The sequence below is a fragment of the Bufo bufo genome, chromosome 9 (assembly GCF_905171765.1).
Source record: "Bufo bufo chromosome 9, aBufBuf1.1, whole genome shotgun sequence".
In the NCBI taxonomy this organism is placed as follows: Eukaryota; Metazoa; Chordata; class Amphibia; order Anura; family Bufonidae; genus Bufo; species Bufo bufo.
Genome location: NC_053397.1, coordinates 160005203 through 160032387, shown reverse-complemented (window position 1 = coordinate 160032387; position 27185 = coordinate 160005203). Strand labels below are relative to the sequence as shown.

The 27185-nt window shown below is 45.1% G+C and overlaps 1 protein-coding gene across 1 annotated transcript; it reads left to right on the top strand.

The window, feature by feature from the left end:
- The first annotated feature begins 789 nt into the window (after positions 1-789).
- On the top strand, positions 790-25754 carry KDELR3 (KDEL endoplasmic reticulum protein retention receptor 3). Its single transcript, XM_040408217.1, has 5 exons — positions 790-1048; positions 14420-14520; positions 16988-17146; positions 23635-23887; positions 25477-25754. The coding sequence occupies exons 1-5, from the start codon at positions 958-960 to the stop codon at positions 25515-25517; spliced, it is 645 nt and encodes a 214-aa protein (XP_040264151.1). The 5' UTR covers positions 790-957; the 3' UTR covers positions 25518-25754.
- The last annotated feature ends 1431 nt before the right edge of the window (positions 25755-27185 follow it).

The window sequence follows — 27185 nt, the reverse complement described above, 5'->3', positions numbered from 1 at the left end:
CTGCTTCTCCCTGTACACAGATGAGAACATCCGTGTCGGGAGCAGCCAATGGCTGGTGGGGGATGGGGACAAGCCTCCCTAGCGTCACCCGCGATGCTAGGCAGGCTCTCCCCCGACACGGGATGTTTTCATCCGTATACAGTGAGAAGCAGCAGCAGCTGTGCGGGGACCAGGTGCGGCGCCGGGAGCCGGGTAAGTATATTACCTGTGAGGGGCCCGGCACATGGGGGGCTGTTTGAGAACTTGGATAACTCTTGCATTGTGGGTCAAGACGGATCCATTTTGCGCCGCATTTCAGGACGGAAAGCAAACCGCATCATGCTGCGGTTTTCTCTCCGGTATGAGAACGGAATGCATTTTGGAGGATTCCGTTCTGTTACGTTTTGTCCCCATTGACAATGAATGGGGACACAACAGAAGCGTTTTTATCCGGTATTGAGACCCTATGACGGATCTCAATACCGGAAAATATTAACGCTAGTGTGAAAGTAGCCTAAGTTCTCCTCATAAATGGACTAGAAAAATAGAAGACTTTTTTAGTGAATAAGCCTGGTGTGAAATAGAGGGGCAGAGGGGTTAGGATGAGGTGTCTGTGTCTCCAGGAGGGGCACTTAGCCCTGGGTTTTAGGGGGCAGCCCTCTTGAAGAAAACTTTTACTCTAAAGAGCCCTTGTTCGTTTTTAGAACAGGCTTTCCCTTTAAGGCCGTGCCTGCTGCTCCCGGACACCCGCCCTGTACGTGGCAGAACTTTCCTCACAGTTTTTGTCGGCGGACTCTCCCCTGATGTGTATGGAGCCCTCCTCCTCCTCCTCCTCCTCCCCTCCTCCCCTCTCGTGCAGTGCCCCGGTGTCCAGGCAAGCAGCAGCCACGTCACCCGCTCGCAGGGAGTCACACGGGCACCCTCTGCCAGCCGCACACCGGGCACCCAGCACGGCGCGGTTCTAGTTGCTCAGAAAAGATGAATGTCTTCAGGATTTTAGGAGATGTGTCCCATTTACTGGCGATGATCATCCTGCTGATGAAAATGTGGAAGAGCAAGTCCTGCGCTGGTATGTTCTGGGCAGGGGAGGGCAGGCAGATGTGTGGAGGGGGCTTCTTAGAACTTTCTGTGTGCCCTGACTCCAGGGGGGTCTCCTCTCCATCACTATGGATTGACCCTTACACGATTGGCGATAACCGCTTGGGAGGTCTTGTTAAAATAGCGCCATAACACAGTTATGACGCGTTTCAGCGTGTGACCATTGTGGTCATTTCTCACCCTGTGGCCAGTATCATTGCAGCTTCGATAAGGGCCTTTTTACGTGGACCATAGTCGCCCAATAATTCGTACGACATTCCCGGTCATCGCCCAGTGTGGATCCAGTGATGGAGCGATGTATGATAATGACAGAAGAAATCATCTTTAGTTGGCAGTACGTCCTTCATGTAAACGGGATGTGCTGCCGACAATTATAGGATCTGTACAAAACAAACGATTTTTGTAAAAAAAAAAAAAAATCACAATAATCGCAACATTTAAAGGTTAGTGAATGGGCGCTGATCGACTTGCTATATTAATTGGTGATCTTTAGGGGGTTAATTTATCTGCCTTTAGGATACATTCACATCAGCTGTTCCTCTGCCGGAAAATGCCGCACACGGCTGGATCCCCAGTGACTACACAGGGATCCGGCCGCTTTCCGGTGTAATGCCTTTGACCAGACAAAAAGTTGTGCATGCAGGACTTTTTATTGGGCCAAAAGCCGGCATTTATGGAGGAAAGTGCCTGGATCCCCGTCAGATCCCTGTAGTCAATGGGGCACTATCCAGCTATACTGGATCCGGTGAATTCCTGCAGGCTGCTCCTCTGCCAGATAATGCCACACACCACTGGATCCCATTTGACTACACTGGGATCCATCTGCTTTCCGGTATAATGCGGCTTTTGGCCGGAGAAAAAGATGTGCATGCAGGACTTCTTAGGCTCCATTCACACGTCCGTGGTGTGTTGCGGACCCGCAAATTGCTGGTCCGCAACACACCAGCCCGTCACCCCCATTGAAATGCCTATTCTTGTCTGCAAGCTGCAGACAAGAATAGGACATGCTCTATCTTTTTGCGGAGCTGCGGACCCAAAATCGGGGCCGCGCTCCGCAATTGCGGCTGCAGACAGCACACTGTGTGCTGTCCGCAACCATTCTGTACCCATAGAGAATGAATGGGTCCGCACCCATTCCGCAAAATTGCGGAAAGGATGCGGACCCATTTTGCGGACGTGTGAATGGAGCCTTAGGCCCCTTTCACACGAGCGAGTATTCCGCGCGGATGCGATGCGGGAGGTGAACGCATTGCACCCGCACTGAATACTGACCCATTCATTTCTATGGGGCTGTGCACACGAGCGGTGATTTTCACGCATCACTTTTGCGTTGCGTGAAAATCGCAGCATGCTCCTCTTTGTGCGTTTTTCACGTAACGCAGGCCCCATAGAAATGAATGGGGTTGCGTGAAAATCGCAAGCATCCGCAAGCAAGTGCGGATGCGGTGCGATTTTCACGCACGGTTGCTAGGAGACGATCGGGATGGAGACCCGAACCTTATTATTTTCCCTTATAACATGGTTATAAGGGAAAATAATAGCATTCTGAAAACAGAATGCATAGTAAAACAGGGCTGGAGGGGTTAAAAAAAAATAAAAAGTCATTTAACTCACCTTTATCCACTTGCTCGCGTAGCCGGCATCTCCGTCTGACTCTTTTACTGTCTAGGACCTGTGGAGACATTAACTATAGTTTAAGGACCTGGGATGACGTCACTCCGGTCATCACATGGTACGTCACATGATCTTTTACCATGGTGATTCACCATGGTAAAAGATCATGTGACGTACCATGTGATGACCAGAGTGACGTCATCCCAGGTCCTTAAACTATAGTTAATGCTCTCCACAGGTCCTAGACAGTAAAAGAGTCAGACGGAGATGCCCGGCATCGCGAGCAAGTGGATTAAGGTGAGTTAAATGATTTTTTATTTTTTTTAACCCCCTCCAGCCCTGTTTTACTTAGCATTCTGTATTCAGAATGCTATTATTTTCCCTTATAACCATGTTATAAGGGAAAATAATACTATTTACAGAACACCGATCCCAAGCCCGAACTTCTGTGAAGAAGTTCGGGTTTGGGTACCAAACACGCGCGATTTTTCTCACGCGAGTGCAAAACGCATTACAATGTTTTGCACTCGCGCGGAAAAATCGCGGGTGTTCCCGCAACGCACCCGGACATTTTTCCGCAACGCCCGTGTGAAAGAGGCCTTAGGGTACTTTCACACTAGCGTTTTTGCTGGATCGGGCAGGGTTCAGCAAAAACGCTTCCGTTACTGATAATCCAACCGTCTGCATCCGTTTAGAACGGATCCGGTTGTATTATCTTTAACATTGCCAAGACAGATCCGTCATGAACTCCATTGATAGTCAATGGAGGACGGATCCGTTTTCTATTGTGGCATTTGTCCCCATTGACTTGCATTGGGGGTCATGACAGATCAGTTTTTGCCTTTTTCCCAGAACGGAAAGCGAGCTACAACATGTTGCGGTTTGCTCTCCGGTATGGGAACGTAACTAAACAGAACAGAATGCATTTTGGAGCATTCCGTTCTGTTCAGTTCAGTTTTGTCCCCATTGACAATGATTGGGGTCAAAACTGAAGCGTTTTTTTCTGGTATTGAGCCTCTATGACGGAACTCAATACCAGAAAACTTAAACGCTAGTGTGAAAGTAGCCTTACTGGGCTTGAAGACTGCATTTCTGCAGGAAAGTGACCGGTTCCTGTCAGATTCCATTGTAGTCAATGGGATCCAGCAGTGGAAGGCATTATCTGGCTATGCTGGATCCGGTGAATTCCTGCAGGCCGTTCTCTTCTGCCGGATTTCAAAACACTGATATGAACGTAGCCAAAAGGGCATTCCGGTTGTAGCAAGCGTTTTTCTTTTCCGGTGTCGAGTTCCGTCCTAGGGGCTCAATACCGGAAAAGAACTGATCAGTTTTATCCTAATGCATTCTGAATGGAGAGCTATCTGTCCAGGATGCATCAGTTCAGTCCCTCCTATGTTTTTTGGACGGAGAAAATACCGCAGCATGCTGCAGTTTTATCTCCGGCCAAAAATCCTGAACACTTGCCGGACTGCCGGAATTATTTCCATTGAAATGTATTAGTGCTGGATCCGGCATTAAGTGTTCCGGCAAAACGGATCCGGTTTTACGGTCTGCACATGCGCAGACCTTTAAAAATGCAAAAAATATATAAAAAATACCGGATCCGTTTTTCCGGATGACACCGGAGAGACGGATCTGGTATTTCAATGCATTTGTCAGACGGAAGCGCATCTGGATTTGTCTGACAAATGCCATCCGTTTGCGTCAGGATTGCCGGATCCGGCAGGCAGTTTCGGCGACCGAACTGCCTGCCCAAATCGGCGACCGAACTGCCTGCCCGAATCCTCTGCCGCAAGTGTGAAAGTACCCTAACTATTACATCAGTGGGGGTCCTACTGCTTGGCCCCCCACCAATCATAAGAACAGGGACCCAGTGCCGTGCAGTACTGCCACGGGTCAGGCATGTGCACTGCTGCTCCATGTATCTCTATGGGAGAGTACTGCACTCGTCTATTTCCAGAACTCCCATAAAGATGAATGGAGCAGCAGTGATTATGCTCAACCTGTTCACTTGGGGGTGGATGGTACTGGAATGCCCCTTTAAGGCCCCTTTACATGAGCAGATTATCAGGGCCATTATTAGGAATGTTCATGTGTACAAACATTTGTTCCCGATAACTGCCCTGTGTAAATCACCTAATGAGCGTTTGTTGGGTAAAAGCATCATGGATGCAGCACAGATTGTTCTGTGTGAACAGGACCAGCAACAATGGCCACATTTACTAATCCTATAAATGGTCTAAGCTTATAGACAGACCGTCTAGACCTGCACCAGATGTATCACAGGGGCTCAGGCTGGAGGCTACATCTGGTGAATTTAGTGGCAGAATTTAATGGCAGAATTGTGGCCTCATTTTGGCGCAAAATGGTGCATCTTAGGCTTCGCCCCCTTGTCGAGTTTGTCAGGGGTAAAATCGTAGAGACCCTAGATGTGCAAATTTTTTGGCACAGACACATTGATCACAGCAGCGACTGCTCATACTTAGGGCTCATGCACATGAACGTATATTCTTTCCGCGTCCGTACCATTTTTTTTTTTTGAGGACCGTATACAGAACTATTCATTTCAATGGGTCTGCAAAAAAAACGGAAGTTACTCCGTGTGCATTCTGTTTCCGTATGTTCGTGTTTCCGTTCCGCAAAAGAATAGAACATGTCCTATTATTGTCCGCATTATGGACAAGGATAGTACTGTTCTATCAGGAGCCAGCTGTTCCATTCCGCAAAATACGGAATGCACACGGATGTCATCCGTATTTTTATTTGCGGATCCGTTTTTTGCAGGCCTCAAAATACATATGCTGCATGTAAATGATGAGCAGGCAATTATCAGGCATGAATGGTTAATTCCCGATAATTGCCTCATCAGTAGAACCTCGTAAAGGGGCCTTTCGTTAAAGGGATTCTGTCATGAGATTTGAGGCCTATAACCTAAACATATGGCCAGGTCCCTACTAATACCCTGAATCCGAAACTGACCTTATTAAATGTGCCTGTGGCTCTATTAGCATATAAAACAGGTTTATATAACCTGTCACTCACGTACCAAATGTGTCCAAGGGGACGTCTCAACATGCAGGGTGCCCAGCTCCTTTCGGTGCCCAGCGCCGACTTCCGACAAGAAATCGCCGCCCTCCCTTTCAATAGAGCCGCCTACCTCACGTCATCGCCGCCTCTGAAATCGTCCGCTCTCCTCAACCAGATCCCGCGCATGCGCACTAGGTATAACCAGATGCGCCCATGCGGACTCCTGGCAGCGGCCTCGTTAAGCGAAGTGCGCATGCGCCGGCGGACGATTTCGGAGGCGGCGCTGAGGTTAGAGAGGCGGCGATGATGTGAGGTAGGCGGCTCTATTGAAAGGGAGGGCAGCAATTTCTTGTCGGAAGGCGGAGCTGGGCACTGAAAGGAGATGGCTGCAGCCGGGCACCCTGCATGATGAGACGTCCCCTTGGACACATTTGGGACGTGAGTGACAGGTTATATAAACCTGTTTTATATGCTAATAGAGCCACAGGCACATTTGATAAGGTCAGTTTCGGATTCAGGGTATTAGTAGGGACCTGGCCATATGTTTAGGTTATAGGCCTCAAATCTCATGACAGAATCCCTTTAAGCTCTTATAATTGATTATTGCATAGTGTAAATGCACATACAGATCAGTGATATACAAAAAAGCCATCACCTATCACGGATGAAAATTTATCAAGCTTGCTTAAAGAGGACCTCTAACCTCTTCATCTTTCTGTTTTAATAACAATTCTGGAGCATCAGGAGCAAATTATAAAACATAATAAAATCAGTCCTATGCAGGGAAACCCCCCACAATTCATTCATAACTTCTAGCAGGAATAATAAAGGAATTGCACAATATAGAGTCATAAGAATAGATGCTCTCTGCCGCGATGCCAGGCTGCTGCCTATGCATGTATAAACAGTACCCTGCCAGTCACCTGTCCAAAGGGCACTGGGGGCGCTCCGCTTATGGATACATCAGCTCAGTACCATAAGTCTGCTGTATTCTTAATAGCCAAATGGCACAACGTTCTTTGTTAAAAATAAAAAAATGGACCTGTAGTTGTAGCATGCCACCCTGCCATAGGGCGATATAATAAGCGGAGAGATCACCACTCCTCATGTGTGCAATTGCCACGGTGTGCCAGAGTGATTGATGTTCCATTCAGATATGGTGACATACATACTGTACATTCATCTTATTGATGACACTGTCCTATTTTTTTCAATCCATCGAATGTTCTTTAGGGCTCATGTACATGGCTGTAGTCGTTCCCAAATTGAGGATCCACAAAACACGGATACCGGCCGTGTGCATTCAGAATAGAACGTACTGTCCTCTGTAGAACTGTTCTGTCCATATGCGCAAAACAGACAAGAATAGGACATGTTCAATATTTTACATTGAAAAGAATGGGTCCACATCCGACCAGCCAAAAATGTGGATCGGATGTGGACCAAAACCACTGTCATGTGCATGAGCCCATAGCGGTTTGAAAGATGGCAGCCTGTAAATGGGGGGAGGATAATTTGTGTTGTTCCCTGCAGGATATAGAAAAGCAATGGCAGCACTGGGTGCTATGTCCCAGGGCATATGTCCAAAGCCCAAATGTAAAAAACGGAAAATCGGACAGCACTCCAAATGAAAAACAAACTTTATTCACCCATGTGGCAAAAAAAGGAGCAACGTTTCGGCTCAGCAATAGAGCCTTTCTCAAGCTTAAGAAAGGCTCTATTGCTGAGCCGAAACGTTGCTCCTTTTTTTGCCACATGGGTGAATAAATGTTGTTTTTCATTTGGAGTGCTGTCCGATTTTCCGTTTTTTACATTTGGGCTTTGGACATATGCCCTGGGACATAGCACCCGCCCTCAGTCTGCTCAGTGCCGCCATTGCTTTTCTAGAAAAGCAGTAGAAAAGATGTAGAAAGTTTTCCTTTATACTTCTCCTCTCTTTAAGTGCTGCTCCTGCACTGAACCAGAACCGCACAATGTGAACATGGCCTGACACTCCTTTTTCCATAGCCGTTTACGGACATACAGTTGTGTGCGGCTGTCACTGTCTGTTGACTGCGGTGGCGTGACTGTGTGGCAGTGTATTCTCACCTGTGTGATGTGATCGGCCGGTTGTAGTCTTCCATTAGCTCTGTACAGTTACCACGCTGGCATTCGCTGCTTTGAGGGAAGACCTGTTAAAACAAGGCTTTAAGCTGTGCAAATATCCTCCACTTGTTGACATACTATATGACGTTGACACCTGGCAAGGGGGGTTAACCGCTGGGGCACCTTTTGGTCACAAGAACAGGGGTCGTGTTCCCCCCATGCATCCATCCAGCTCTATGTGACTGCCTTACATAGCTGAGTACAAGTAACTCCGCTCTCTTCAGCAATGACATGTCTGCCAGTGCATTCACATGGGAAACCACAGGCCCTTATGCACGGTGGAGGCCCCAGCGGTTGGACCCCCGCCAATAATACACATTCCCATTATCCTCTAGATAGGGGATAAGTAGTTGTAATGGGACAACCCCCTTTAACCCACCAGTATGCTTTTGGATTCTTAGAGGAAATATACTTGCAACCAGAGGGAATGTACAAATTCCACATACAGTGCCTTGCACAAGTATTCACCCCCCTTGTTACATTACAGCCTTAGGTTCAATGTTTTGTTAATCTAAATTTTATGTGATGGATCAGGACACAATAGTCTAAGTTTGTGAAGTGAAATGAGAAAAATATATAAATAAAACTATTGTTTAGAAATAGAAAACAGAAAATTGTCCTGTGTGTATGTATTCACCCCCTTTGTTAGGAAGCCCATACAAAGCTCTGGTGCAACCAATTACCTTCAGAAGTCACATCATTAGTGAAATGATGTCCACCTGTGTGCAATCTAAGTGTCACATGATATGTCGTTACATATACAAACCTTTTTTGAAAGGCCCCAGAGGCTGCAACACCTAAGCAAGAGGCATCACTGACCAAACACTGCCATGAAGACCAGGGAACTCTCCAAACAAGTAAGGGACAATGTTGTTGAGAAGTAAAAGTCAGGGTTAGGTTATAAAAAAATATCCAAATCTTTGATGATCCCCAGGAGCACCATCAAATCTATCATAACCACATGGAAAGAACATGGCACAACAGCAAACCTGCCAAGACACGGCCGCCCACCAAAGCTCACGGACCGGGCAAGGAGGGCATTAATCAGAGAGGCAGCACATAGACCTAAGGTAACCCTGGAGGAGCTGCAGAGTTCCACAGCAGAGACTGGAGTATCTGTACATAGGACGACAATAAGCCGTACGCTCCATAGAGTTGGGCTTTATGGCAGTGGCCAGAAGAAAGACATTACTTTCAGCTAAAAACAAAAAGGCACGTTGTGAGTTTGGCAAAAGGCATGTGGGAGACTCACAAAATGTATGGAGGAAGGTGCTCTGGTCTGATAAGACTAAAATTTTACTTTTCGGCCATCAAAGAAAACACTATGTCTGGTGCAAACACATCACATCACCCAAAGAACGCCATCCCCACAGTAATACATGGTGGTGGCAGCATCATGCTGTGGGGATGGGACTGGGAAACTGGTCAGAGTTGAGGGAAAGATGGATGGTGCTAAATACAGGGATATTCTTGAGCAAAACCTGTACCACTCTGTGTGTGATTTGAGGATAGGACGGAGGTCCACCTTCCAGCAGGACAATGACCCCAAACACCCTGCTAAAGCAACACTTGAGTGGTTTAAGGGGAAACATGTAAATGTGTTGGAATGGCCTAGTCAAAGCCCAGATCTCAATCCAAAAGACAATCTGTGGTCAGACTTAAAGATTTCTGTTCACAAGCGCAAACCATCCAACTTGAAGGAGCTGGAGCAGTTTTGCAAGGAGGAATGGGCAAAAATCCCAGTAGTAAGATGTGGCAAGCTCATAGAGACTTATCCAAAGAGACTTGGAGCTGTGATTGCCCTAAAAGGTGGCTCTACAAAGTATTGACTTTAGGGGGGTGAATAGTTATGCACATTGACTTTTTCTGTTATTTTGTCCCATTTGTTGTTTTGCATCACAATAAAAAAAAAACTAAAAACATCTTCAAAGTTGTGGGCATGTTCTGTAAATTAAATGATGCAAATCCTCAAACAATCCATGTTAATTCCAGGTTGTGAGGCACCAAAATACGAAAAGGCACTGCAAGGCAATGTAGATGTTGTAAGTCCACATTTACTGGAAATGCAGTGGATTTTACCTAAGGATTTGTGCAGGTAAGCTCTGCAGCAGAATCCAGTAACTACAGATCTTACAGATCTCACCACATGCAGAATGTCAAATACTGGTGCAGATTTTACCATCTAGCAGATGTGAAATCCATGGTGAATCCGCATGCTACCCATCAACAGGGTTAGGCTACATTTGCATGACCGTGGTGTAGTCATTCCCGTGTAGCAGACCCCAAATCGCGGGTCCGCAAATCAGGGGCACCAGCCGTGTGAACTCCTTGCTCCGGTACGGACCGATTGACTTGAATGTGTCTGAGATCCGCAAGATACAGCAAAAGATAGGACGTCTTATCTTTTGCAGTGCGGAGCCACAGATCAGAAACACACGGAAGCCGTTTCCTCAGCACCACAAAGGATAGGACATGTAGCCTTAACCACTGAGCCACCCTAATTATTGCTGTTCTGTAATACAGTTCAATGGGGTGCTCTCAACAGAACATCTCTGGTTCATATGTCTAAAGTCAGCTTCACATATATCCAATGATCCGGCTCAGTTCCCCTCTGGTGTGGGGCAGAAAACGCTGGTGGGGAACTGAAGTCAGAACTGGTCATATAGGATTGATCATTTTCATCTGGCGCATCACTGACAACGCCGGATGTCAAATAGTCCCAGATGGAATAATGCTGCATGCTACGTTTCCTGTCCAGAGCTATCACTGTATAGATGCCGGATCTATTCATATATTGTATATATATATATATATATATATCATATATAAACATATACCGGTTGTGTCCAGTCCCTGACCTAAAACAGCTGGCCGGCTAGCACATAAAAACATTATAGCGGGAGTCTATAGCACAGGAGAGCAGTAGGATCGGAGTAAAGTTGGCCATACACTTTAGATAGAAGTTGGTTGACTGTTGAACAGCAATTGGGCAATCAATCATCTGGTGAACATTCATTTCGTAGACATGGTCATAAATATTTCAGTCCATATTGCCTATAACAGTTGTTCAAACTGTCCATACACGTTAAATGAAACTGTGTGATGGACGAAAGATCTTTCTGGGAACCTTCTTTCAAAGGAAAATCTTTTATCCCACTTTTGCCCAAAAATATTGAACACGGTGACTTCTTTTCAAATGATGATGGTCTATTACCAGTCAGCTAGAACCATCGGTCGTTGTTACATTTCACCCACATCCTTTTCGGTGAAATCGCCTTTTTGATGAACTTTAGACTAGTGTGTATGGCCGCATTGCGATCTGTGGATCTGGAATGTGAAAGTCCAGTGTCCTTCTCCACTTCTGAAGGTGTCAGGCTGTCGCTGCACCGCGCTGTGGACGACTTCCATAGAAAGAGAAGTTCTGGGACAGATTCCCTTTCACTTTCCGCCAGACATTGCAGCCTTTCAGATGTACGTTTGTGAATGTTAATCAAAACTTCTTATGACAAGAGGTGACTGTAGATGTTGTAAGTCCACATTTACCAGAAATGCGGTGGATTTTACCTAATGATTTGTGCAGGTAAGCTCTGCAGCAGAATCCAGTAACAGATCTCGCCACATGCAGAATGTCAAATACTGGTGCAGATTTTACCATCTAGCAGATGTGAAATCCATGGTGAATCCACATGCTACCTATCAACAGGGTTAGGCTACATTCGCATGACCGTGGTGTAGTCATTCCCGTGTAGCAGACCCCAAATCGCAGGTCCGCAAATCAGGGGCATCGGCCGTGTGAACTCCTTGCTCCGGTACGGACCGATTGACTTGAATGTGTCTGAGATCCGAAAGATACAGCAAAAGATAGTGGCCAGCTAGCCAGATATTTCATCCAAGAGTTAGTCGAGCCTAGAGGAGGAGGATATGGCAACAATTCACAAATCCAACATTTTGTAGCAGTAAACTGAAATATTAAAGGGGTTTTCCAAGATACTTTTATTGGTGACTGTGAGGAATATGGATTAATATTTACTGTCAGCCATGTCCTCACACCCCCATTTGCTGACAGATAGCAGAGGTAGTGAACTCCACAGGAGGGCCCTGCTTCAAAGCCCCAGCCCTGATTGTCATTTGATTCACCTCTTGGCCGTTCATCAGTGTACATGCAAAATAAGTTCCCACCCCCCAGCCATCTGAGTGTTAGCTGGCAAGGAAGAAAGCCCCAGGGGTCCAGGCTTCAAGGTGGCCCCAGGTGGAGAAGGTCACACCTCTTCCAGCAACTAGGAGCCAGGCCAAGGTAAGGCTACATGCACACGACCGTATGTGTTTTGCGGTCCGCAAATTGCGGATCCGCCAAAAAAACAGATGACTTTCCGTATGGCATCAGTTTTTTTTGCGGATCCGTTTTTTTTGCGGATCCATTGTAATAATGCCTATCCTTGTCCGCAAACTAGAAATAATTCCCAGGCATAATTCGGTTATATTTTTGCGATCCTGGGGCAAAGCCAAACATCCACGTAGTCCTGGCTTTGGACTAGGATGCCCGGGAGGGGAGATATCCATATATCCCCACAGAAACCAAATAACGGTACCAGATTTGGACTCTACTTATAGCCGGAACCCAGGCAGGTCTGTTGGTCCCAGAACCATCTCCCTGTGACCCTCTGGTCTGGAGCTATGAACCCTAAAGGGTTTTGTGGGTCATTTGCTGCCAGCCCAGAAGAGGGGGAGTGGACCACTCCCTGAGGCTGGGAGGGGAGGGGTCAGCTACAGGTTAAAAGGCTTGTGCCAGCAAGCGGGCGGGTCTTTCTCTGAAGAAGGGTCACATCGTGTAATGTGTTTAGAGGGACCCAGGAACTAGCTGAGATCACGGCCCTTCATGTGGACTGCAGCAAAGAACACCTCACCACCAAAAGGAACTTTCATCTTACCCGGTAACTGACTTTTACACTGCTTAACCCTGTTGTACCCATATAATCTGTATCTGTAACCTCAGACCACTGTATATATTCTCTGTGTATATTGTGTCATCTAGTGTGCCCTTACGGCAATTAAATATATAATTTAATCTTGTGCTATCTTGTATCTCGATCACGAATCCCCATGTCCGTGTTTTGGCCTAGTTATAAGCTACCGCGGGTTGGTTTCTCACCCTATATAATCCCGTTAGCGGACCGGGCTTATATCAAACGAGAAGCTGGTGGCAGATTTCCCGGGCTGAGACAGCGCTGTTTTCACTGCGGCAGTGAAAAGGCTCTCTCAGCTTGTTGCCTCTCTGTGCCCGCGTGGACAGGAGGTGTGTATGTAAACTGTACCAACCTGACCTTACCTGCTCCTCTGGGAGGGCGTAACGTCACATTTTTGGTAACCCGTGACTATACCGCATCTCCTGAGCTCGACGTAGTTGACGTCAAGCGGGCATGAGGTGTGGTATTCGTCACAGTGACCTATCCTCAGGATAGGTCATCAATATCAGATTGGCGGGGTCAGACACCCAGCACCCCCAGCGATCAGCTGGTTGAAGAGAAGTGTATAGGAACGAGCACAAGTGTATAGGAATGAACGTCTCATTGAAGTGAATGGGACGGCTTGTAATTACACCTGCTCACCGCTGCAATGTCAACAGCGAGCAGATAAACAATGAAGGGAAGTTGCGCGGCCTCCTCTTCAACCAGATGAGCTGCGGAGGTGCTGGGTGTCTGACCCCCCGCCGATCTGATATTGATGACCTATTCTGAGGATAGGTCATTAATAAAAAAATCTCAGAAAACCACTTATAAAAAAAGACTTGCATTTATAGGGGATTGCATAGGATTAAAACATGTCTGCTTTCTTCCAGAAATGGCGCCACACCTGTCCTCGGGCTGTGTGTTTATGTTTTTAATCCTGGACATCACCTTTAATGGGGTATTTCAGGAATCTGATATTGATGGCCTCTCTTCAGGATAGGCCATTATTATCAGATTGTGGGGGTCTGACACCCCAAACCTCACCTGACTGTTACTTTGTAGTCCTGGCGCCAAAACTACACCGCTCTGTCCAGTGGACGAGGCTGGCGATTCCAGGACTGCTCCCATTCACTTCCATTAGTTACCAGCTCTGTCCACCGCACTCCAGCCGATCTGATATTACTAGGCTGTCTTCAGGACAGACCAGCAATGTCAAAACCTGGACAACCCCTTGATTGTGTGTCATGGCAGACTTGTAAAAAGGTAAGTGGTGATAGTAAGCAGGATTCTTTGTGACTTCCAAAATGTCTAACATGCAGTTCAAGAATCCTACACATGACTGTCATGCAGGCCCATATGCCGGCCGTACATTTAGTGCTGAGATCGGATGCTGTCCTGTGTAATCAGGGAAGCCATGGCTATGCGCCCATGTCATCAGATGTACTCACCTTCTGATATTCCAGGTTATTGTGGGTTTTTGTAGGAGAATAAGATGTCATATAGATTTATATAGAAAATAAAAAGCCTAAAATCGACTTTATAAGAATTTCTTTGCCTACACATGAGGTCTAGAAGAACAGGCATTAATGTGGTTTGTATCTTTATTCCAGGTATATCAGGGAAAAGTCAGCTACTGTTTGCTCTGGTATTTACCTCGCGCTACTTGGACTTGCTGACCACATACATATCTCTCTATAACACAGTGATGAAGGTAAGGAGATGCCTTAAAGGTAGGATTATTCTTCCTACAAACATTAAAGGGACCCTCCAGTTCATGATAAATAAATAGGGGGACATTTATCATCCTCTGCGCTAGAATACTGGCACCAAAAAGTCGCAAAGTGTGGTGCACGCTGTAGTAGAGCAACATTTTGTGACTTTTGGGGAGTTTCAGATGCTGCGTGACACTATAATCTACATCAGGAAATTGGCAGAGATTATAGCGTAAATCTACCTCGGCTATAGATCTGCACGTTGGCACACAGACCTGCAAAGATGCGACACTCATATTAAGAGGTATCAGCGTGTAAAATGACGGTCTTTAGCTTCTCAAACTACTCTATGCACATGGCAGGAATTTATCACTTGCGGTATCTTGAAGTCCATTTTGCTGGAGGCGACGTTGCTGTCGTTATTTGGAACAAGTGTATCAAAACCTTGCACAATGTTGATAAATGAATATTATGGTTAAATATCTTGAGATTTTTCTAAAGTGTTTATGCCAACCACCTACTGGAGTGAGACGGCGAAAACAATCTGTGACATTATATATATATATATATATATTTTCAGAAACATGGTGTGCACTTACTTGCCTAGCTAACTATGCCCACTTAGCTGCCAAAACCTAAAAGTGACGCACACAACACAGATTTGTGGAAAAATGGTGAAAATGATAATTTATTATTAAAACAGTATTGGCACTGTACATATAAAACCCAATGATAAATATGAACAAATATTTAACATATAAATTCAGCAAACACAACGTCTCTATGCATGTCTTTAATTCTGTACATGCCATGTATGATCAGTGGGGATCCTGAGAAAGGGAACATCAGGTAACCCATTTTCCAGCATGGTTGCTTTCCCACAATAGTGAAAACCCTAGCGTGTCCACTTGGCTGTTTTCCCCTTCTTACTTCAGGTCAATAACTCCTCCCGACTTTCTGCAAGCAAGCCCAGCGTCCTGCCTACTTCAGCGCCTCTGCTCCTGAAATCCCATTCCTGCACACTTTAACGGCAAATGGCGCATGCACGGTCCAATCAGCTGCCCACAGTGGGTATAGTACAGCACATTTTGGGGCCCAGCGGTAATATGTGTAAGAGCAGGATTTCAGGAGCAGAGATGCTGACATAGGCATGACACTGGGCCGGCTAACAGAAAGACGGGGGAGTTATTGACCCGTTAGGGCTCATGCACACAGACTCTGTGTGCATGCTGTGTCCATATGTCTGTTTAGCAAAAAAATAGAACATGTCCTATTATTATCCACATTGCCGATAAAGATAGGACCGTTCTATTAGAGGCCAGCCGTTCCGCAAAATGCGGAATGCACACAGACGGTATCCATGTTTTGCGGATCCGCAATTTGCGGACTGCAGAACATCCAACGGTCATGTGCATGAGCCCTAATGCTGAGGGGCCCAGGCACTTGTAGCAATAGAACATGCCCCTGGGCACTTGCGAGCTAATAAGCATATCACTTCAAACTTAGTTTTTCCACCATTCAGAGAAGGTACCATTTGTGTACTGCGTCTATGAGATATAATGTGATTCAAGCAGGTTGATGCGAGAAAAGACAGACTAGCTTTAACATACTCCCTGTGATGATGAGAATACTTCTGCAGACATCCAGGCAGCATAACAATGCCATTCACACTGAGCTTTTAGTGCATATGCACAATGCAGTGTAGTTCATGCAGATTTGCCCCAGATCTCACCCGTTGCATTTCAAAGGGTGAAATCAGCATTGAAAATCCTCCCAGACACTTGACATGCTGGGATTTTCAAAATCCGCAGCATAGTACAAATCACACACCATGTACATGAGATTTGGAAAATGTCATTTAGGCCTCATGCACACGACCGTTGTTCTGGTCCGCATCCGAGCCGCAGTTTTTGCGGCTCGGGTGCGGACCCATTCACTTCAATGGGGCCGCCTGTTCCGTTCTGCAGATTGCGGAAGGCACATGGGCGGCTTCTGCGTTTTGCGGACCGCAAAAAACTGAACAGTCGTGTGCATGAGGCCTAACTTTGCTGCTACCGTATGACACTAGATTTTTTTGCATGAAACTACGCACGGAAAAAATACATTTAATACGCATTTTGAAGGACATTTATTAAGTCATATACCCCACTTTTTGGCGTATTAAAGTCACAGATTTTGTCGCATTGCATATTTGCAGCAAAATCTGCAATTTTTCCCTGCTCACGACAGAGAAGGGGTTGTGACGTGGGCACATATGCACAAGCCCCCCTTTGTACATATACCCTTAAAGCACCTTTGAGCCCACTCCCCTATATTCTAATTTTTTTTTTCTTTTTTTTTCGCTATTGTGGATCTATGAATTAGTCACCAGGATGCTGTAGGGAGAGGGGCTTCTATGAGAATGAACTTCTAGTATAGTATGGTACCAAAGGCTTCGATACTACATATTCTTACATTTTTCCACAGATCATATTCCTACTTTGTGCATATATCACAATTTATCTGATCTACATAAGGCTTCGGAAGACATACGACAGTGAGAACGATACATTCCGACTGGAGTTTCTCTTGGTGCCTGTTATCGGGCTCTCCTTCCTGGAAAACTATGAATTTACACCTTTAGAGGTAAGAGACCAAATTCTACAAAACCGACAAGGCTGTGGCCAACATTCTTTTACCACATAAGTCTTTATTATGTATATTATAATGTTATAGTTGATGGTTTGATCATTGAGGTGCTGAGACCCCCACCAGTCGCCAGGAGCAGAAGTAGTTGGCTCTGCTGTGCTTTCCTTGGAGAGGGGAATTAGCAGGGTCCGGATAGATTTCTGTGAATCCATACATTGCCTTCTGGTAGACAAGTAAGAACGTCACAAAGCATCTCCATTAGTAACAGTAGGCAAATATTAGATAACTGACTTCATATTATCCCCTATAAAGCCTGTATTAGATGGGCAGATTCTCTGCCAGATAATCACTAACGAGCGGTCTTAGTAATACTCGTTAACGATGATCTGGCAGTGTAATACTGCCACCGATTACCCAATGATTTGCTCGTTCATTGGGCAACCCAAATCTTTTGACAGGTTTACAATTCATCGTTTGCCGGTGGCATATCATGCCGTCTAATCGTTATCTTGCTTCCGGCAAACAATCATTCAGTATAGGGAAGAGCGATGGTATAACGATCACTCCTCCCCATACTGAGGAGGAGATCGCTGCATGTAATAGCAGCGGCCTCCTCCGCTAGCGAGCACGCAGTTGCCGGGAAGGAACGTTTCATTCCCGACAATCGCTGGCAGAATCAGGCTGTGTAATACAGCCTTAAGGTTGCTCTATAGACAGAGCCGCACTAAGGACCCCCTTTTTTCATGGAGCTTAAAGTTTCCTGCACAAAGCACATAAGTTTGGCTACATGGCGGTCTTGGTCACATGATTGTTGCGCCCAAGGATCGCAGTGTAGCGCTGCTAGCATAGAAATGGGTTCGCAGTGCAACTCGCACTTTGGAGGGAACCCAGAAATTGGAAAAAATCCAGCAGTGCAATCCCTGTGCATGACAGCTGTCAGCGGTTTTGTACAGAGCTGTTGCATCGGAGACCACACCCCTTTTATACCAAGCCCTGCCCCTTTAACCTACTGGGTGTATTTCCCCTGATAAACATTGCGGGACGTTTAGAAAATCAGATATGCAAGCTTTGTGGCTTTAAAAAGTCGTAAGTCACGGCAACTGCGCCGTTTTCTGTGACATTTGGTGTTCCTCACCACTTTTTAAAGTGGTCTGTGTTTAAGCGATAAAAGTGAGATTAGACCTGGATTATAGCTTATTTACTATGTGTGACTTTTGCAAAAGTCACAACCTATGCCAGGCAACCCCCTGGTATACTTTTACACATATAGGTGTAAACCACATTACACTTGCACCAAATATATTATTAAGGAGCACCAGTTCATAAATTTGGCGCAGGCACAGAAAGCAACGACAGACTTCTAACTGACACAGAAAAAACTGCAAATGACAAATGTCCACCATTGTTTTTAGGGGAAAATAGCTCATAAATGCAGCAGTCAACAGACATATCAGAATACAGAACCAAGGGGGACATTTCAAAAATTATATAACACACATATTTACATTTTTTCGATTTTTTTTTAAATATGTTTTCATAATTTTTTTTTTGCGTTGAATATGATCCAACACCTTAGGCTACTTTCACACTCGCGTTTTGGCTTTCCGTTTGTGATATCCGTCATGGGCTCTCACAAGCGGTCCAAAACGGATGAGTTTTGCCCTAATGCATTCTGAATGGAAAAGGATCCGCTCAGAATGCATCAGTTTGCCTCCAATCAGTCACCATTTCGCTTTGGAGGCGGACACCAAAACACTTCCTGCAGCGTTTTGCTGTCCGCTTGACGAAACTGAGCCAAACGGATCCGTTCTGACACAATAGAAAATGGATCCGTCTCCATTGACTTTCAATAGAGTTCATGACAGATCCGTCTTGGCTATGTTACAGATAATACAAACTGATCTGTTCATGACGGATGCATGTGGTTGCATTATTGTAACAGATCAGTTTTTGCAGATCCGTGACGGATCCGCCCAAAACGCGAGTGTGAAAGTAGCCTTATACGGCACGCACCCTTCTAACCCAAGTCATTTCAGGACTGTAATGTACACCTTTATAAATATTGACTGAGGCATTACTGCAAGGCGGAGGGTGGAACTGGCGCAGAACTAAACTCAGAGTAGAATTACATTAGATCTAAATTTCATAATCCATAAATCATCCACAGTTGTGTCAAATACACTGCGATCTCCCTGCAGTCAGTCCAGTGTGCCAAATAAAAATGAGGTCTACAAGTGTATTATGACTCCGCATGCATGAATTCTTAGGCACCTACAGGTAGTCCATTCACCCATGTGGCACCTATAGAAGCAGTACAGCACATGATGGGGCATGCCAGGATTATTTTTTTCTCATCATACAGAGTTCTTCAGAAAAACTACTTAGTATGCCTCCATATAAAATCAGTGATACAATATAGGCCCATACCAGACTTTTCATGGATCCTTATAGAGGTTATCTACATTGGATGACCCCTTATTGCTAGAAGAGTCTCCCTCTACTGGGGCCCTTCAGTGCACTTGGTTGTATTTTGTGGGCAAACCTGGCAGGGGAAATTAAACATTATACAGTTGCCACTGAAATCAATGGGCTGTACATGTAATACATGGATGTGCCAGGTACTTTTACACAAGGCATTACTGTGAATTAAAGGGGTTGTCCCATGACAGACACTTATCCTCTATCCACAGTATAGGGGATAAGAATTTGATCGGTGTTCATGAGAACGGAGACCAGTGTTCTCCCTTGAATGGTTTGGGGGTCACACATACAGTGTCGCTCCCTTCAACTCTATAGGACTGCAGGATATTGCCAAGCACAGTACTCTGCTAACTCCGGGGGTCCCATAGAGTTCAGTGTAGCGGCAGTGTGCATGCCTGACTGTGACTCCATTCAAACAGGGGAACACGGGAACTGCTCCTCTGACAGGATTGCACAGCATTATAATGATTTATAATACTGTGTGATCCAGAGAGTTTTGGAATCTACTGAATTACACTGACATAATGCAGTCAGTGTAATAGATTAGCATGCAGTTATCACAATGACTCACGGCCTCACAATGCTGTTTGATCCTGTCAGAGGAGCGGAGGTCAGGACGGGAACTCTCACTGACACACGCTGCGAGTTCCTCGCATTGAACTGACTTGTGTGTGCCTGAATAAATAAATAAATGAAAGGGTCACAGCACACCAGTGACCATTACATACACCTTGTTCTGATAATAGGCAGATGAAACACTAATTTCCCATTAACAGAATAGACAATCATTTTTTTTAATTCCGAAAAAAATAACTAACATTTTCTGGGAAAATTATGACACAAAACCTGAATTCTAAAAAAAATAAAATAAAAATGATTATAATAATTATTTTATGTTGGCACCCTTACTAATGGTAGACACTTGACACATTGTAAAAATGCCACCCAACACTTTATACTCATGGGCATAATGTAATTTTGGGTATAGCTATTAGTCTGACCTCTGGTGGTTGTTTTTCAGTTAGAGGGGTTCTTATTCACTTAGTCTGGTGTAATGTATTTGCGCCTGAAAAAATGTTGCATCTGTGCGGAGAAAAGTCACACAAAAAAAAGTTTAAAAAAAAAAGTGGAGTAGAAATTTGACTGTTTTTTTTTGACAAATTCAGGCTCATCTACATAAATAGATCAGAAAAAAGTTGTAGTTATTTATTTATTTTATGCACTTCTATATTCCGCAGCGCTTTACAGTCATTAGCATCCAACTGTCCCCAATGGGGATCACAATCTAAGGTCCCTACCAGTATATCTTTGGAGTGTGGGAGGAAACCGGAGTACCCGGAGGAAACCCACACAAATACGGGGAGAACATACAAACTCCATGCAGATGTTGTCCTTGGTTGGATTCGAACCTAGGACCCCAGCACTGCAAAGCTTCTGAATTACTCTAAAAATCTAAATAGGCAAACGAGGAGCAAAAGCCTCCAAAACAGAAGCAATTTCAGTAGTAAATCCGACAAAAAAAATAAAACTTTCTAAAAACAGCATTTTTTAGACTAAAAAGAGGCGCAACACTTTAGTAAATGTGCCCCATTGAGATCATCCTTTTCATCCTGACCTCTGACTTCAAGTTCAGCTCTCCAAATATTGCAGCTAGAGATTTAATGTGAAAGCTAAGGGCCTGTTTGATGGATCGGGAACACTACTAATTGCCCCGTGCAAAGGTGCTGCCGATCACCTGTTGAACAAGCAAACACTTGTTCATCAGGTCAAAGCGTTGTCAATGTGGATGCCACAATGATTGTTTCTGGGCAGCAGGTCAGACTGTGTAACAGGGGGGCACATTTACTAAGACCGTCTTTTTACACCAGTCTTAGTTTGCGCTGCCATAAGATCGGTCTAATTTATGACTAGGAGTGCGCCTCGTCATAAGTTAGGCGCATCTGTGGCAGTCCATGTGCCTGGAGTAAAATCTGCGCTAGCCCCTGACTCGACGTTTCGTCAGTGAAGCCTTTCTCATGCATACATAAACTGAAACATAGTGCTCATACATATACCTGTGTCAAGATGACATCATCATTGTGTGCCAACAACCACAGTGACATGATCAAGTGTACTAGTTACTAGGCAGCATGACACGTATGCCTTGGGAGGGATCAGCGCATGTGCAGTTTGCATTTGCAGACGCCGTACGGACATCTATACACACTATGGATGTCACATCTGGTTCTGCAATAAAACTGCACCTCATTGTCTGTCCATCATACAGAGTGCTGCCTATATTCTCTGTTGTGGACTCTTCATTTGAGGTGAGTTTGACCAAACCCTGTTGTGGCATGCAAACGCACCTCTAAGGGCTCATGCAGATGGCCGTTCCCCTGCCGGGCCCACAGCGGGTCTGCAATATACGGGCCCCGGCCATTTGTGCACTGGAATGTGCGGAACAGAGGCATGGAAGCACTAAGGGTCTGGATCCGTCTGTGGAATCCGCACGGATGTTGCCTGTGCAATGGGCATGTGCATTAGCCCTAACTGTTTATACACACAGATTTGGAGTGCTGTTTTCCACTTTTTTGCTGTATTGGGAGTCGGGATCAGTTAACCGTACCTCAGTAACTGACCACACCGGTGTATCCTTATATTAGAAGCACATACCTGGACCCTTTGTGATAACCATTACATTTCCTAAATATATTCAGTTTTTCCTGCAGGAATAGTATAGTCAGGGGCGTTGCTAGGGTCTCAAAGATCCAGGGCCCAAGCCCCAATGCATATGGCCCACTTCTCTAAGTCGATCCCCCGCCCACCCTCCTCCAAACACTAGCGCTGCTATACAGCAGCACATACCTCTCACATCCAGAGCCTCCAGGTGACGCCTCCTCTGATGTAGATCTTCTCATCATCTTCTCCATTCGGTCTGGACACTTCTCTCAGCTGCCTCGTCTCTGCAGAGTGTGACACACAGACATCTTAGGTTCCTTACTTTTCTATTATCATCCCCAAACAGTGTTACCCTGCTGCTCGCTGTGCTCCCCAATTCCACCAAGTACTATCCTGAAGAAAAATGAGTTCCCCTCCTTCATAGTAATGGTGCTCCTCCAAGTCCCATCAATAGTAATTCCCTTCTAGAATGCCCTCATTAGTAATATTGCCCCCAACAGTGATAGTCCTCCCCAAGAGCCCTCCAGTATTAATAATGCCCTCATAGAGCCCCCACTAGAAATAAGGCCCCCCTATTGTTTCCACACTGGTAATAAAGCTTTCTACAAACCCCACAGTAGTAAAAAGGCCCCTATAGTGCTCTTAGTAGAAATAATGTGGATCTATAAGTCCCTCTTATAGTGCCCCCAGTAGTAATAAGAATGCCTAATGCCCCCTGGATTTAAAATGCCCCCTACTGTTATAATGCTCACCCTGTATTTATACTGTGCCCCCTGTAGTTATATTGCTCCGTTTAGTGTGGTCAGAAATTATTTCTCAGCCCCTTCACCATACAGTCCCATGTAAATACATTATTTCCCTCCCTCCGCCGTAGAGTCCCATGTAAATACCATCACACGATCTTTCCAGCCCCCTCCAATATACAGTCCCATGTAAAGAACACCACCCCCTCCCCAGCCGCCTTCAACATACAGTCCCATTTAACTATCACCCCCTCAATATTCAGTCCCATGTAAATAACATCACTCCCTCCCCCAGAGACCTTCAGCATACAGTCCCATGTATATAATATCACCCTCTGCCCAGCCACCTCCAACATTCAGTCCCATGTAAATAACATCACTCCCTACCACAGCCGCCTTCAACATATAGTCCCATGTAAATAACATCACCCCTCCCCAGCCACCTCCAACATGCAGTCCCATGTAAATAACATTACTCCACCCCACGTAAATAACTTCCCTCCCAAGCATCGCCCCTGAGGATAGTGCAGATCAGACCCAGTCTCCAAGCATTATTTGTTGATAAAGTAGGAATTTATATGAGATAACCTGTGTTCCTTTTAGATACTCTGGACTTTTTCGATTTACCTGGAGTCTGTAGCCATTCTGCCGCAGCTCTTCATGATCAGTAAGACGGGAGAAGCCGAGTCTATCACCACCCACTACCTCTTCTTCTTGGGCTTATATCGTATGCTTTACTTGGCCAACTGGATCTGGCGCTACCACACAGAGAAGTTCTATGACCAGATAGCGGTGGTTTCTGGAGTGGTGCAGACCATCTTCTACTTTGACTTCTTCTACCTCTACATCACTAAAGGTAAGAGTTCGGAATCGGAGGCTGAGTAATATGGAACGGAGGGTACAATATACGAAATCGGATCATTACGTAGCACTCGTTTATTCATATTTGAAGTCTCACTTGCTACAAATGAAATATCCTGTGTAGATTGTAATTATGTGTTAGAGACATACATGGCGCACACAGATATTTAAAGGGAGGTCTGACATGTCTCTTTTAGTAACTATTTGCATTCCCTATAAAATAATTCTGAAGCATCTATTCCTAAGGGTCCATTCACACGTCCGTTGTTTCTTTCCTGATCTGTTCCGTTTTTTGCGGAACAGATCTGGACCAGTTCTGTACCCATTCATTTTCAATGGGTCCTGAAAAAAAATCAGACATTGAGCTGTCCGATTCTTTTCAGGACCCATTGAAAATAAATGGGTACAGAACTGGTCCAGATCTGTTCCGCAAAAAACAGAACAGATCAGGAAAGAAACAACGGACGTGTGAATGGACCCTAAGACTGTATGTTGTGCATTTCCTCTGTTATTCCTACTAAACGTTCATGAATGAATTGCCAGCATTCTGCAGGAAAGTTTCATTTGGGTGTCACCAGTTGGAGGTGTGCCTCTTCACAGTGGCAGCACTGATTGGATAACGTCAAACTCTGCAGGGACACACCCCGTTGGTACCACCCAGATGAACCTTTAGTGCAGACTGCTGGTAGTTAAAGGGGTCGTCCGAGTTATGAAAAAATATATATAGCGCTGTAAATCTGATGGTCAGCAATATATACATAAGCTAATCAAGTTTTGGGCAAAAAAAAAATCTATTTCCTCATTTCCCTGGTTCTCTTTTGACCCTTTGTTTACCTGCAGTAACAACAATCTCTGAGGTTTTCCTCATAAATATTTGTGCCCCTCCCCCTACTCTGTAAAGGGAGTGAATACAAGTGCTGCCCTGAGTGACATGTCCGCCTGCTGGGAGACTCAGCAGCATGTTTTATGTGTAGGACTACAAGTCCCAGATGTACAATAACACTGCTGATACACACAGGATCTTCCCCCTACCTGTTCTTGTGCAATGCTCTGCAGAACTCCTCCAGTCTGTCAGCTCTGTGTCTGCAGGATGAGGAGGGAAGATCCTGTGTCTCTTCGCTGCCTGCAGCTACTCCAGCAAAACGTCAAGCCCTGAGTCTGTGCTGGTGAAGGGGTTAAAGTTTCCTGAATAATCCAGAGAGGGGGCGTGGCCAGAACAGTGAAGTTGTGTACAGACACATATCTGCTCTCTTAGGCTTGTGCACGAAACATCATCAGAGCAGGGAGAGAAGCTGACATCACAGGTCATGTGACCCTCAGTAAAATCTGAGAAAGCAGCCAATGCAGATGAAGTAAGTGCATTGTAAAGCATACAATAGTACAAAAAAAAATAACTCGGACAACCCCTTTAATTTTTACATTTCTAGTAGGAATGATAGATTAAATGTACAACACAGTTGTATGAAAAAGCTGCTCCAGAATTCTTATTAGATTGTAAATGCAAGTAGTTAGTAAAACAGACATGTCAGGAGAAGTGACGAGTCCTTTTTTAAAGGTTAATTGTTTTTGTGTCTCTCCAAACAGTTCTTCGTGGCAAGAAGCTCAGCCTCCCTATGCCAGTTTAACACCGGGACTCCGAGACCCAAGCCTAATGACATTGAAGAAGCTTATGGACTATGCAAAGGACAGCGTCACTCTGAGTTCACTTTTTGTGCTCTATTAACGCCTAGCACAACTGGGTGATGACAGTATACTTGGTTTTATATTTTCACCTCTTTCCTGAAAATAAAGTATATTTGGGATACACACTTGTAAATATCTTTGTACAAATAAATGAAGCAATGCTTCTCCATGGAAAAACACATTAAGGCTTTTTTTTATGTCGGATTTGAAAGTTTTAGCTCAATGACTGACTTGGCAAAAGTTTTCTGGAGCTCATATATTAAGAATATGTAAGACGATGAGGATGTTCCTAGTGCTGGAACAGACAGGGTGTGTAGTCATTGTGCCAATCACTTCTATAAGTAATGTAAATTTTCTGTTCATTAAAATAATAAAAATCTTTCTATAGCGCCAACATACTCCATAGCAATCAATTCATATTGAGGATTTCACTTGACTGTTTGCAGAGGACAGTGGTCTGCAGATAGTAACCTGCTTTGCAAAAATGATATTTATTTGCTGCTGTGATAACAGTTTTATACTAGTCTACATCTCAGAATCAGAAGAATAGCATATGCTTCACTTGGCCAACTGGATCTGAAGTTCTGTGACCAGACAATGGTGGTCTCCGGAGAAGTGCAGGCCACCTCGAGCACCTCCACATCACTAAAGATGGGAGTTCTGAATCAGAGAAGCAGAACAATATGTGACCAGAGGTGACCTGACCATATAGCTTATAGGGACATTTCCTGGTTGGCTGATGCCAAGGGGCTGCCCAACCCATCCTCTCTGCCACCGGACATTTGCATAATGAGCTCTCAGCACTGTGAGAATGAGGTACTCATGTACACGGCCAGAGACCTGAATTCAACTGCTGTGGCAACATCCCATCTTCTAACCCAGGAATCAGCAACCTCCGGCACTCCAGCTGTTCTGAAACTACAACTCCCAGAATGCTTCATCCACTTACAAGAACAGCTGAGTGAGTGTGCATGCTGGGAGTTGTAGGTTCACAGCAGCTGGAGTGTCGAAGGTTGCTGACCCCTGTTCTAACACCTGTACCTGCTGGAAGAGGAGGCCAGAACGTGGCAGCTATTGATGGCCACCACAGAGGGACAGCTTTTGGGGCAGTATTTTGTGCAGCACTGTGGTATATGCTTCTAAAGGGTCGGTATTTTGCGCTATGGTATTGCTGACCCTACCTACTTGTGTTATCCCACCTTCTGTCAGTTGGGACCACTTAAGTTTTTTTTTATTCCAGGGTCACCCACGCTGTCCGTTTTTTTCCAGGACCCATTGAAAATGAATTGGTCCAGATCTGTTCAGCAAAAAACAGAACAGATCAGGAAAGAAACAACAGACGTGTGAATGGACCCTTAAAGTTCCCAGTTTTCCCCTGTTCTTGACAGAGTACAACATATAAAATTGGTTGATTAGATACCACTTGTTTCCTTTTCATGGTAGCAGTTGCAGTTTTAAAAAATCTTATCCACGCACAGATTTTAAAACTACAGCATGTCAATTTTTGTAGGGATTTCAACCTTTCCAATGTATAAGATAAAATCAGTGGCAAAATCTGCATCTACACTAGGATTTAGCTGACGCAATGTCCACAGCAGTAATTGTAAATG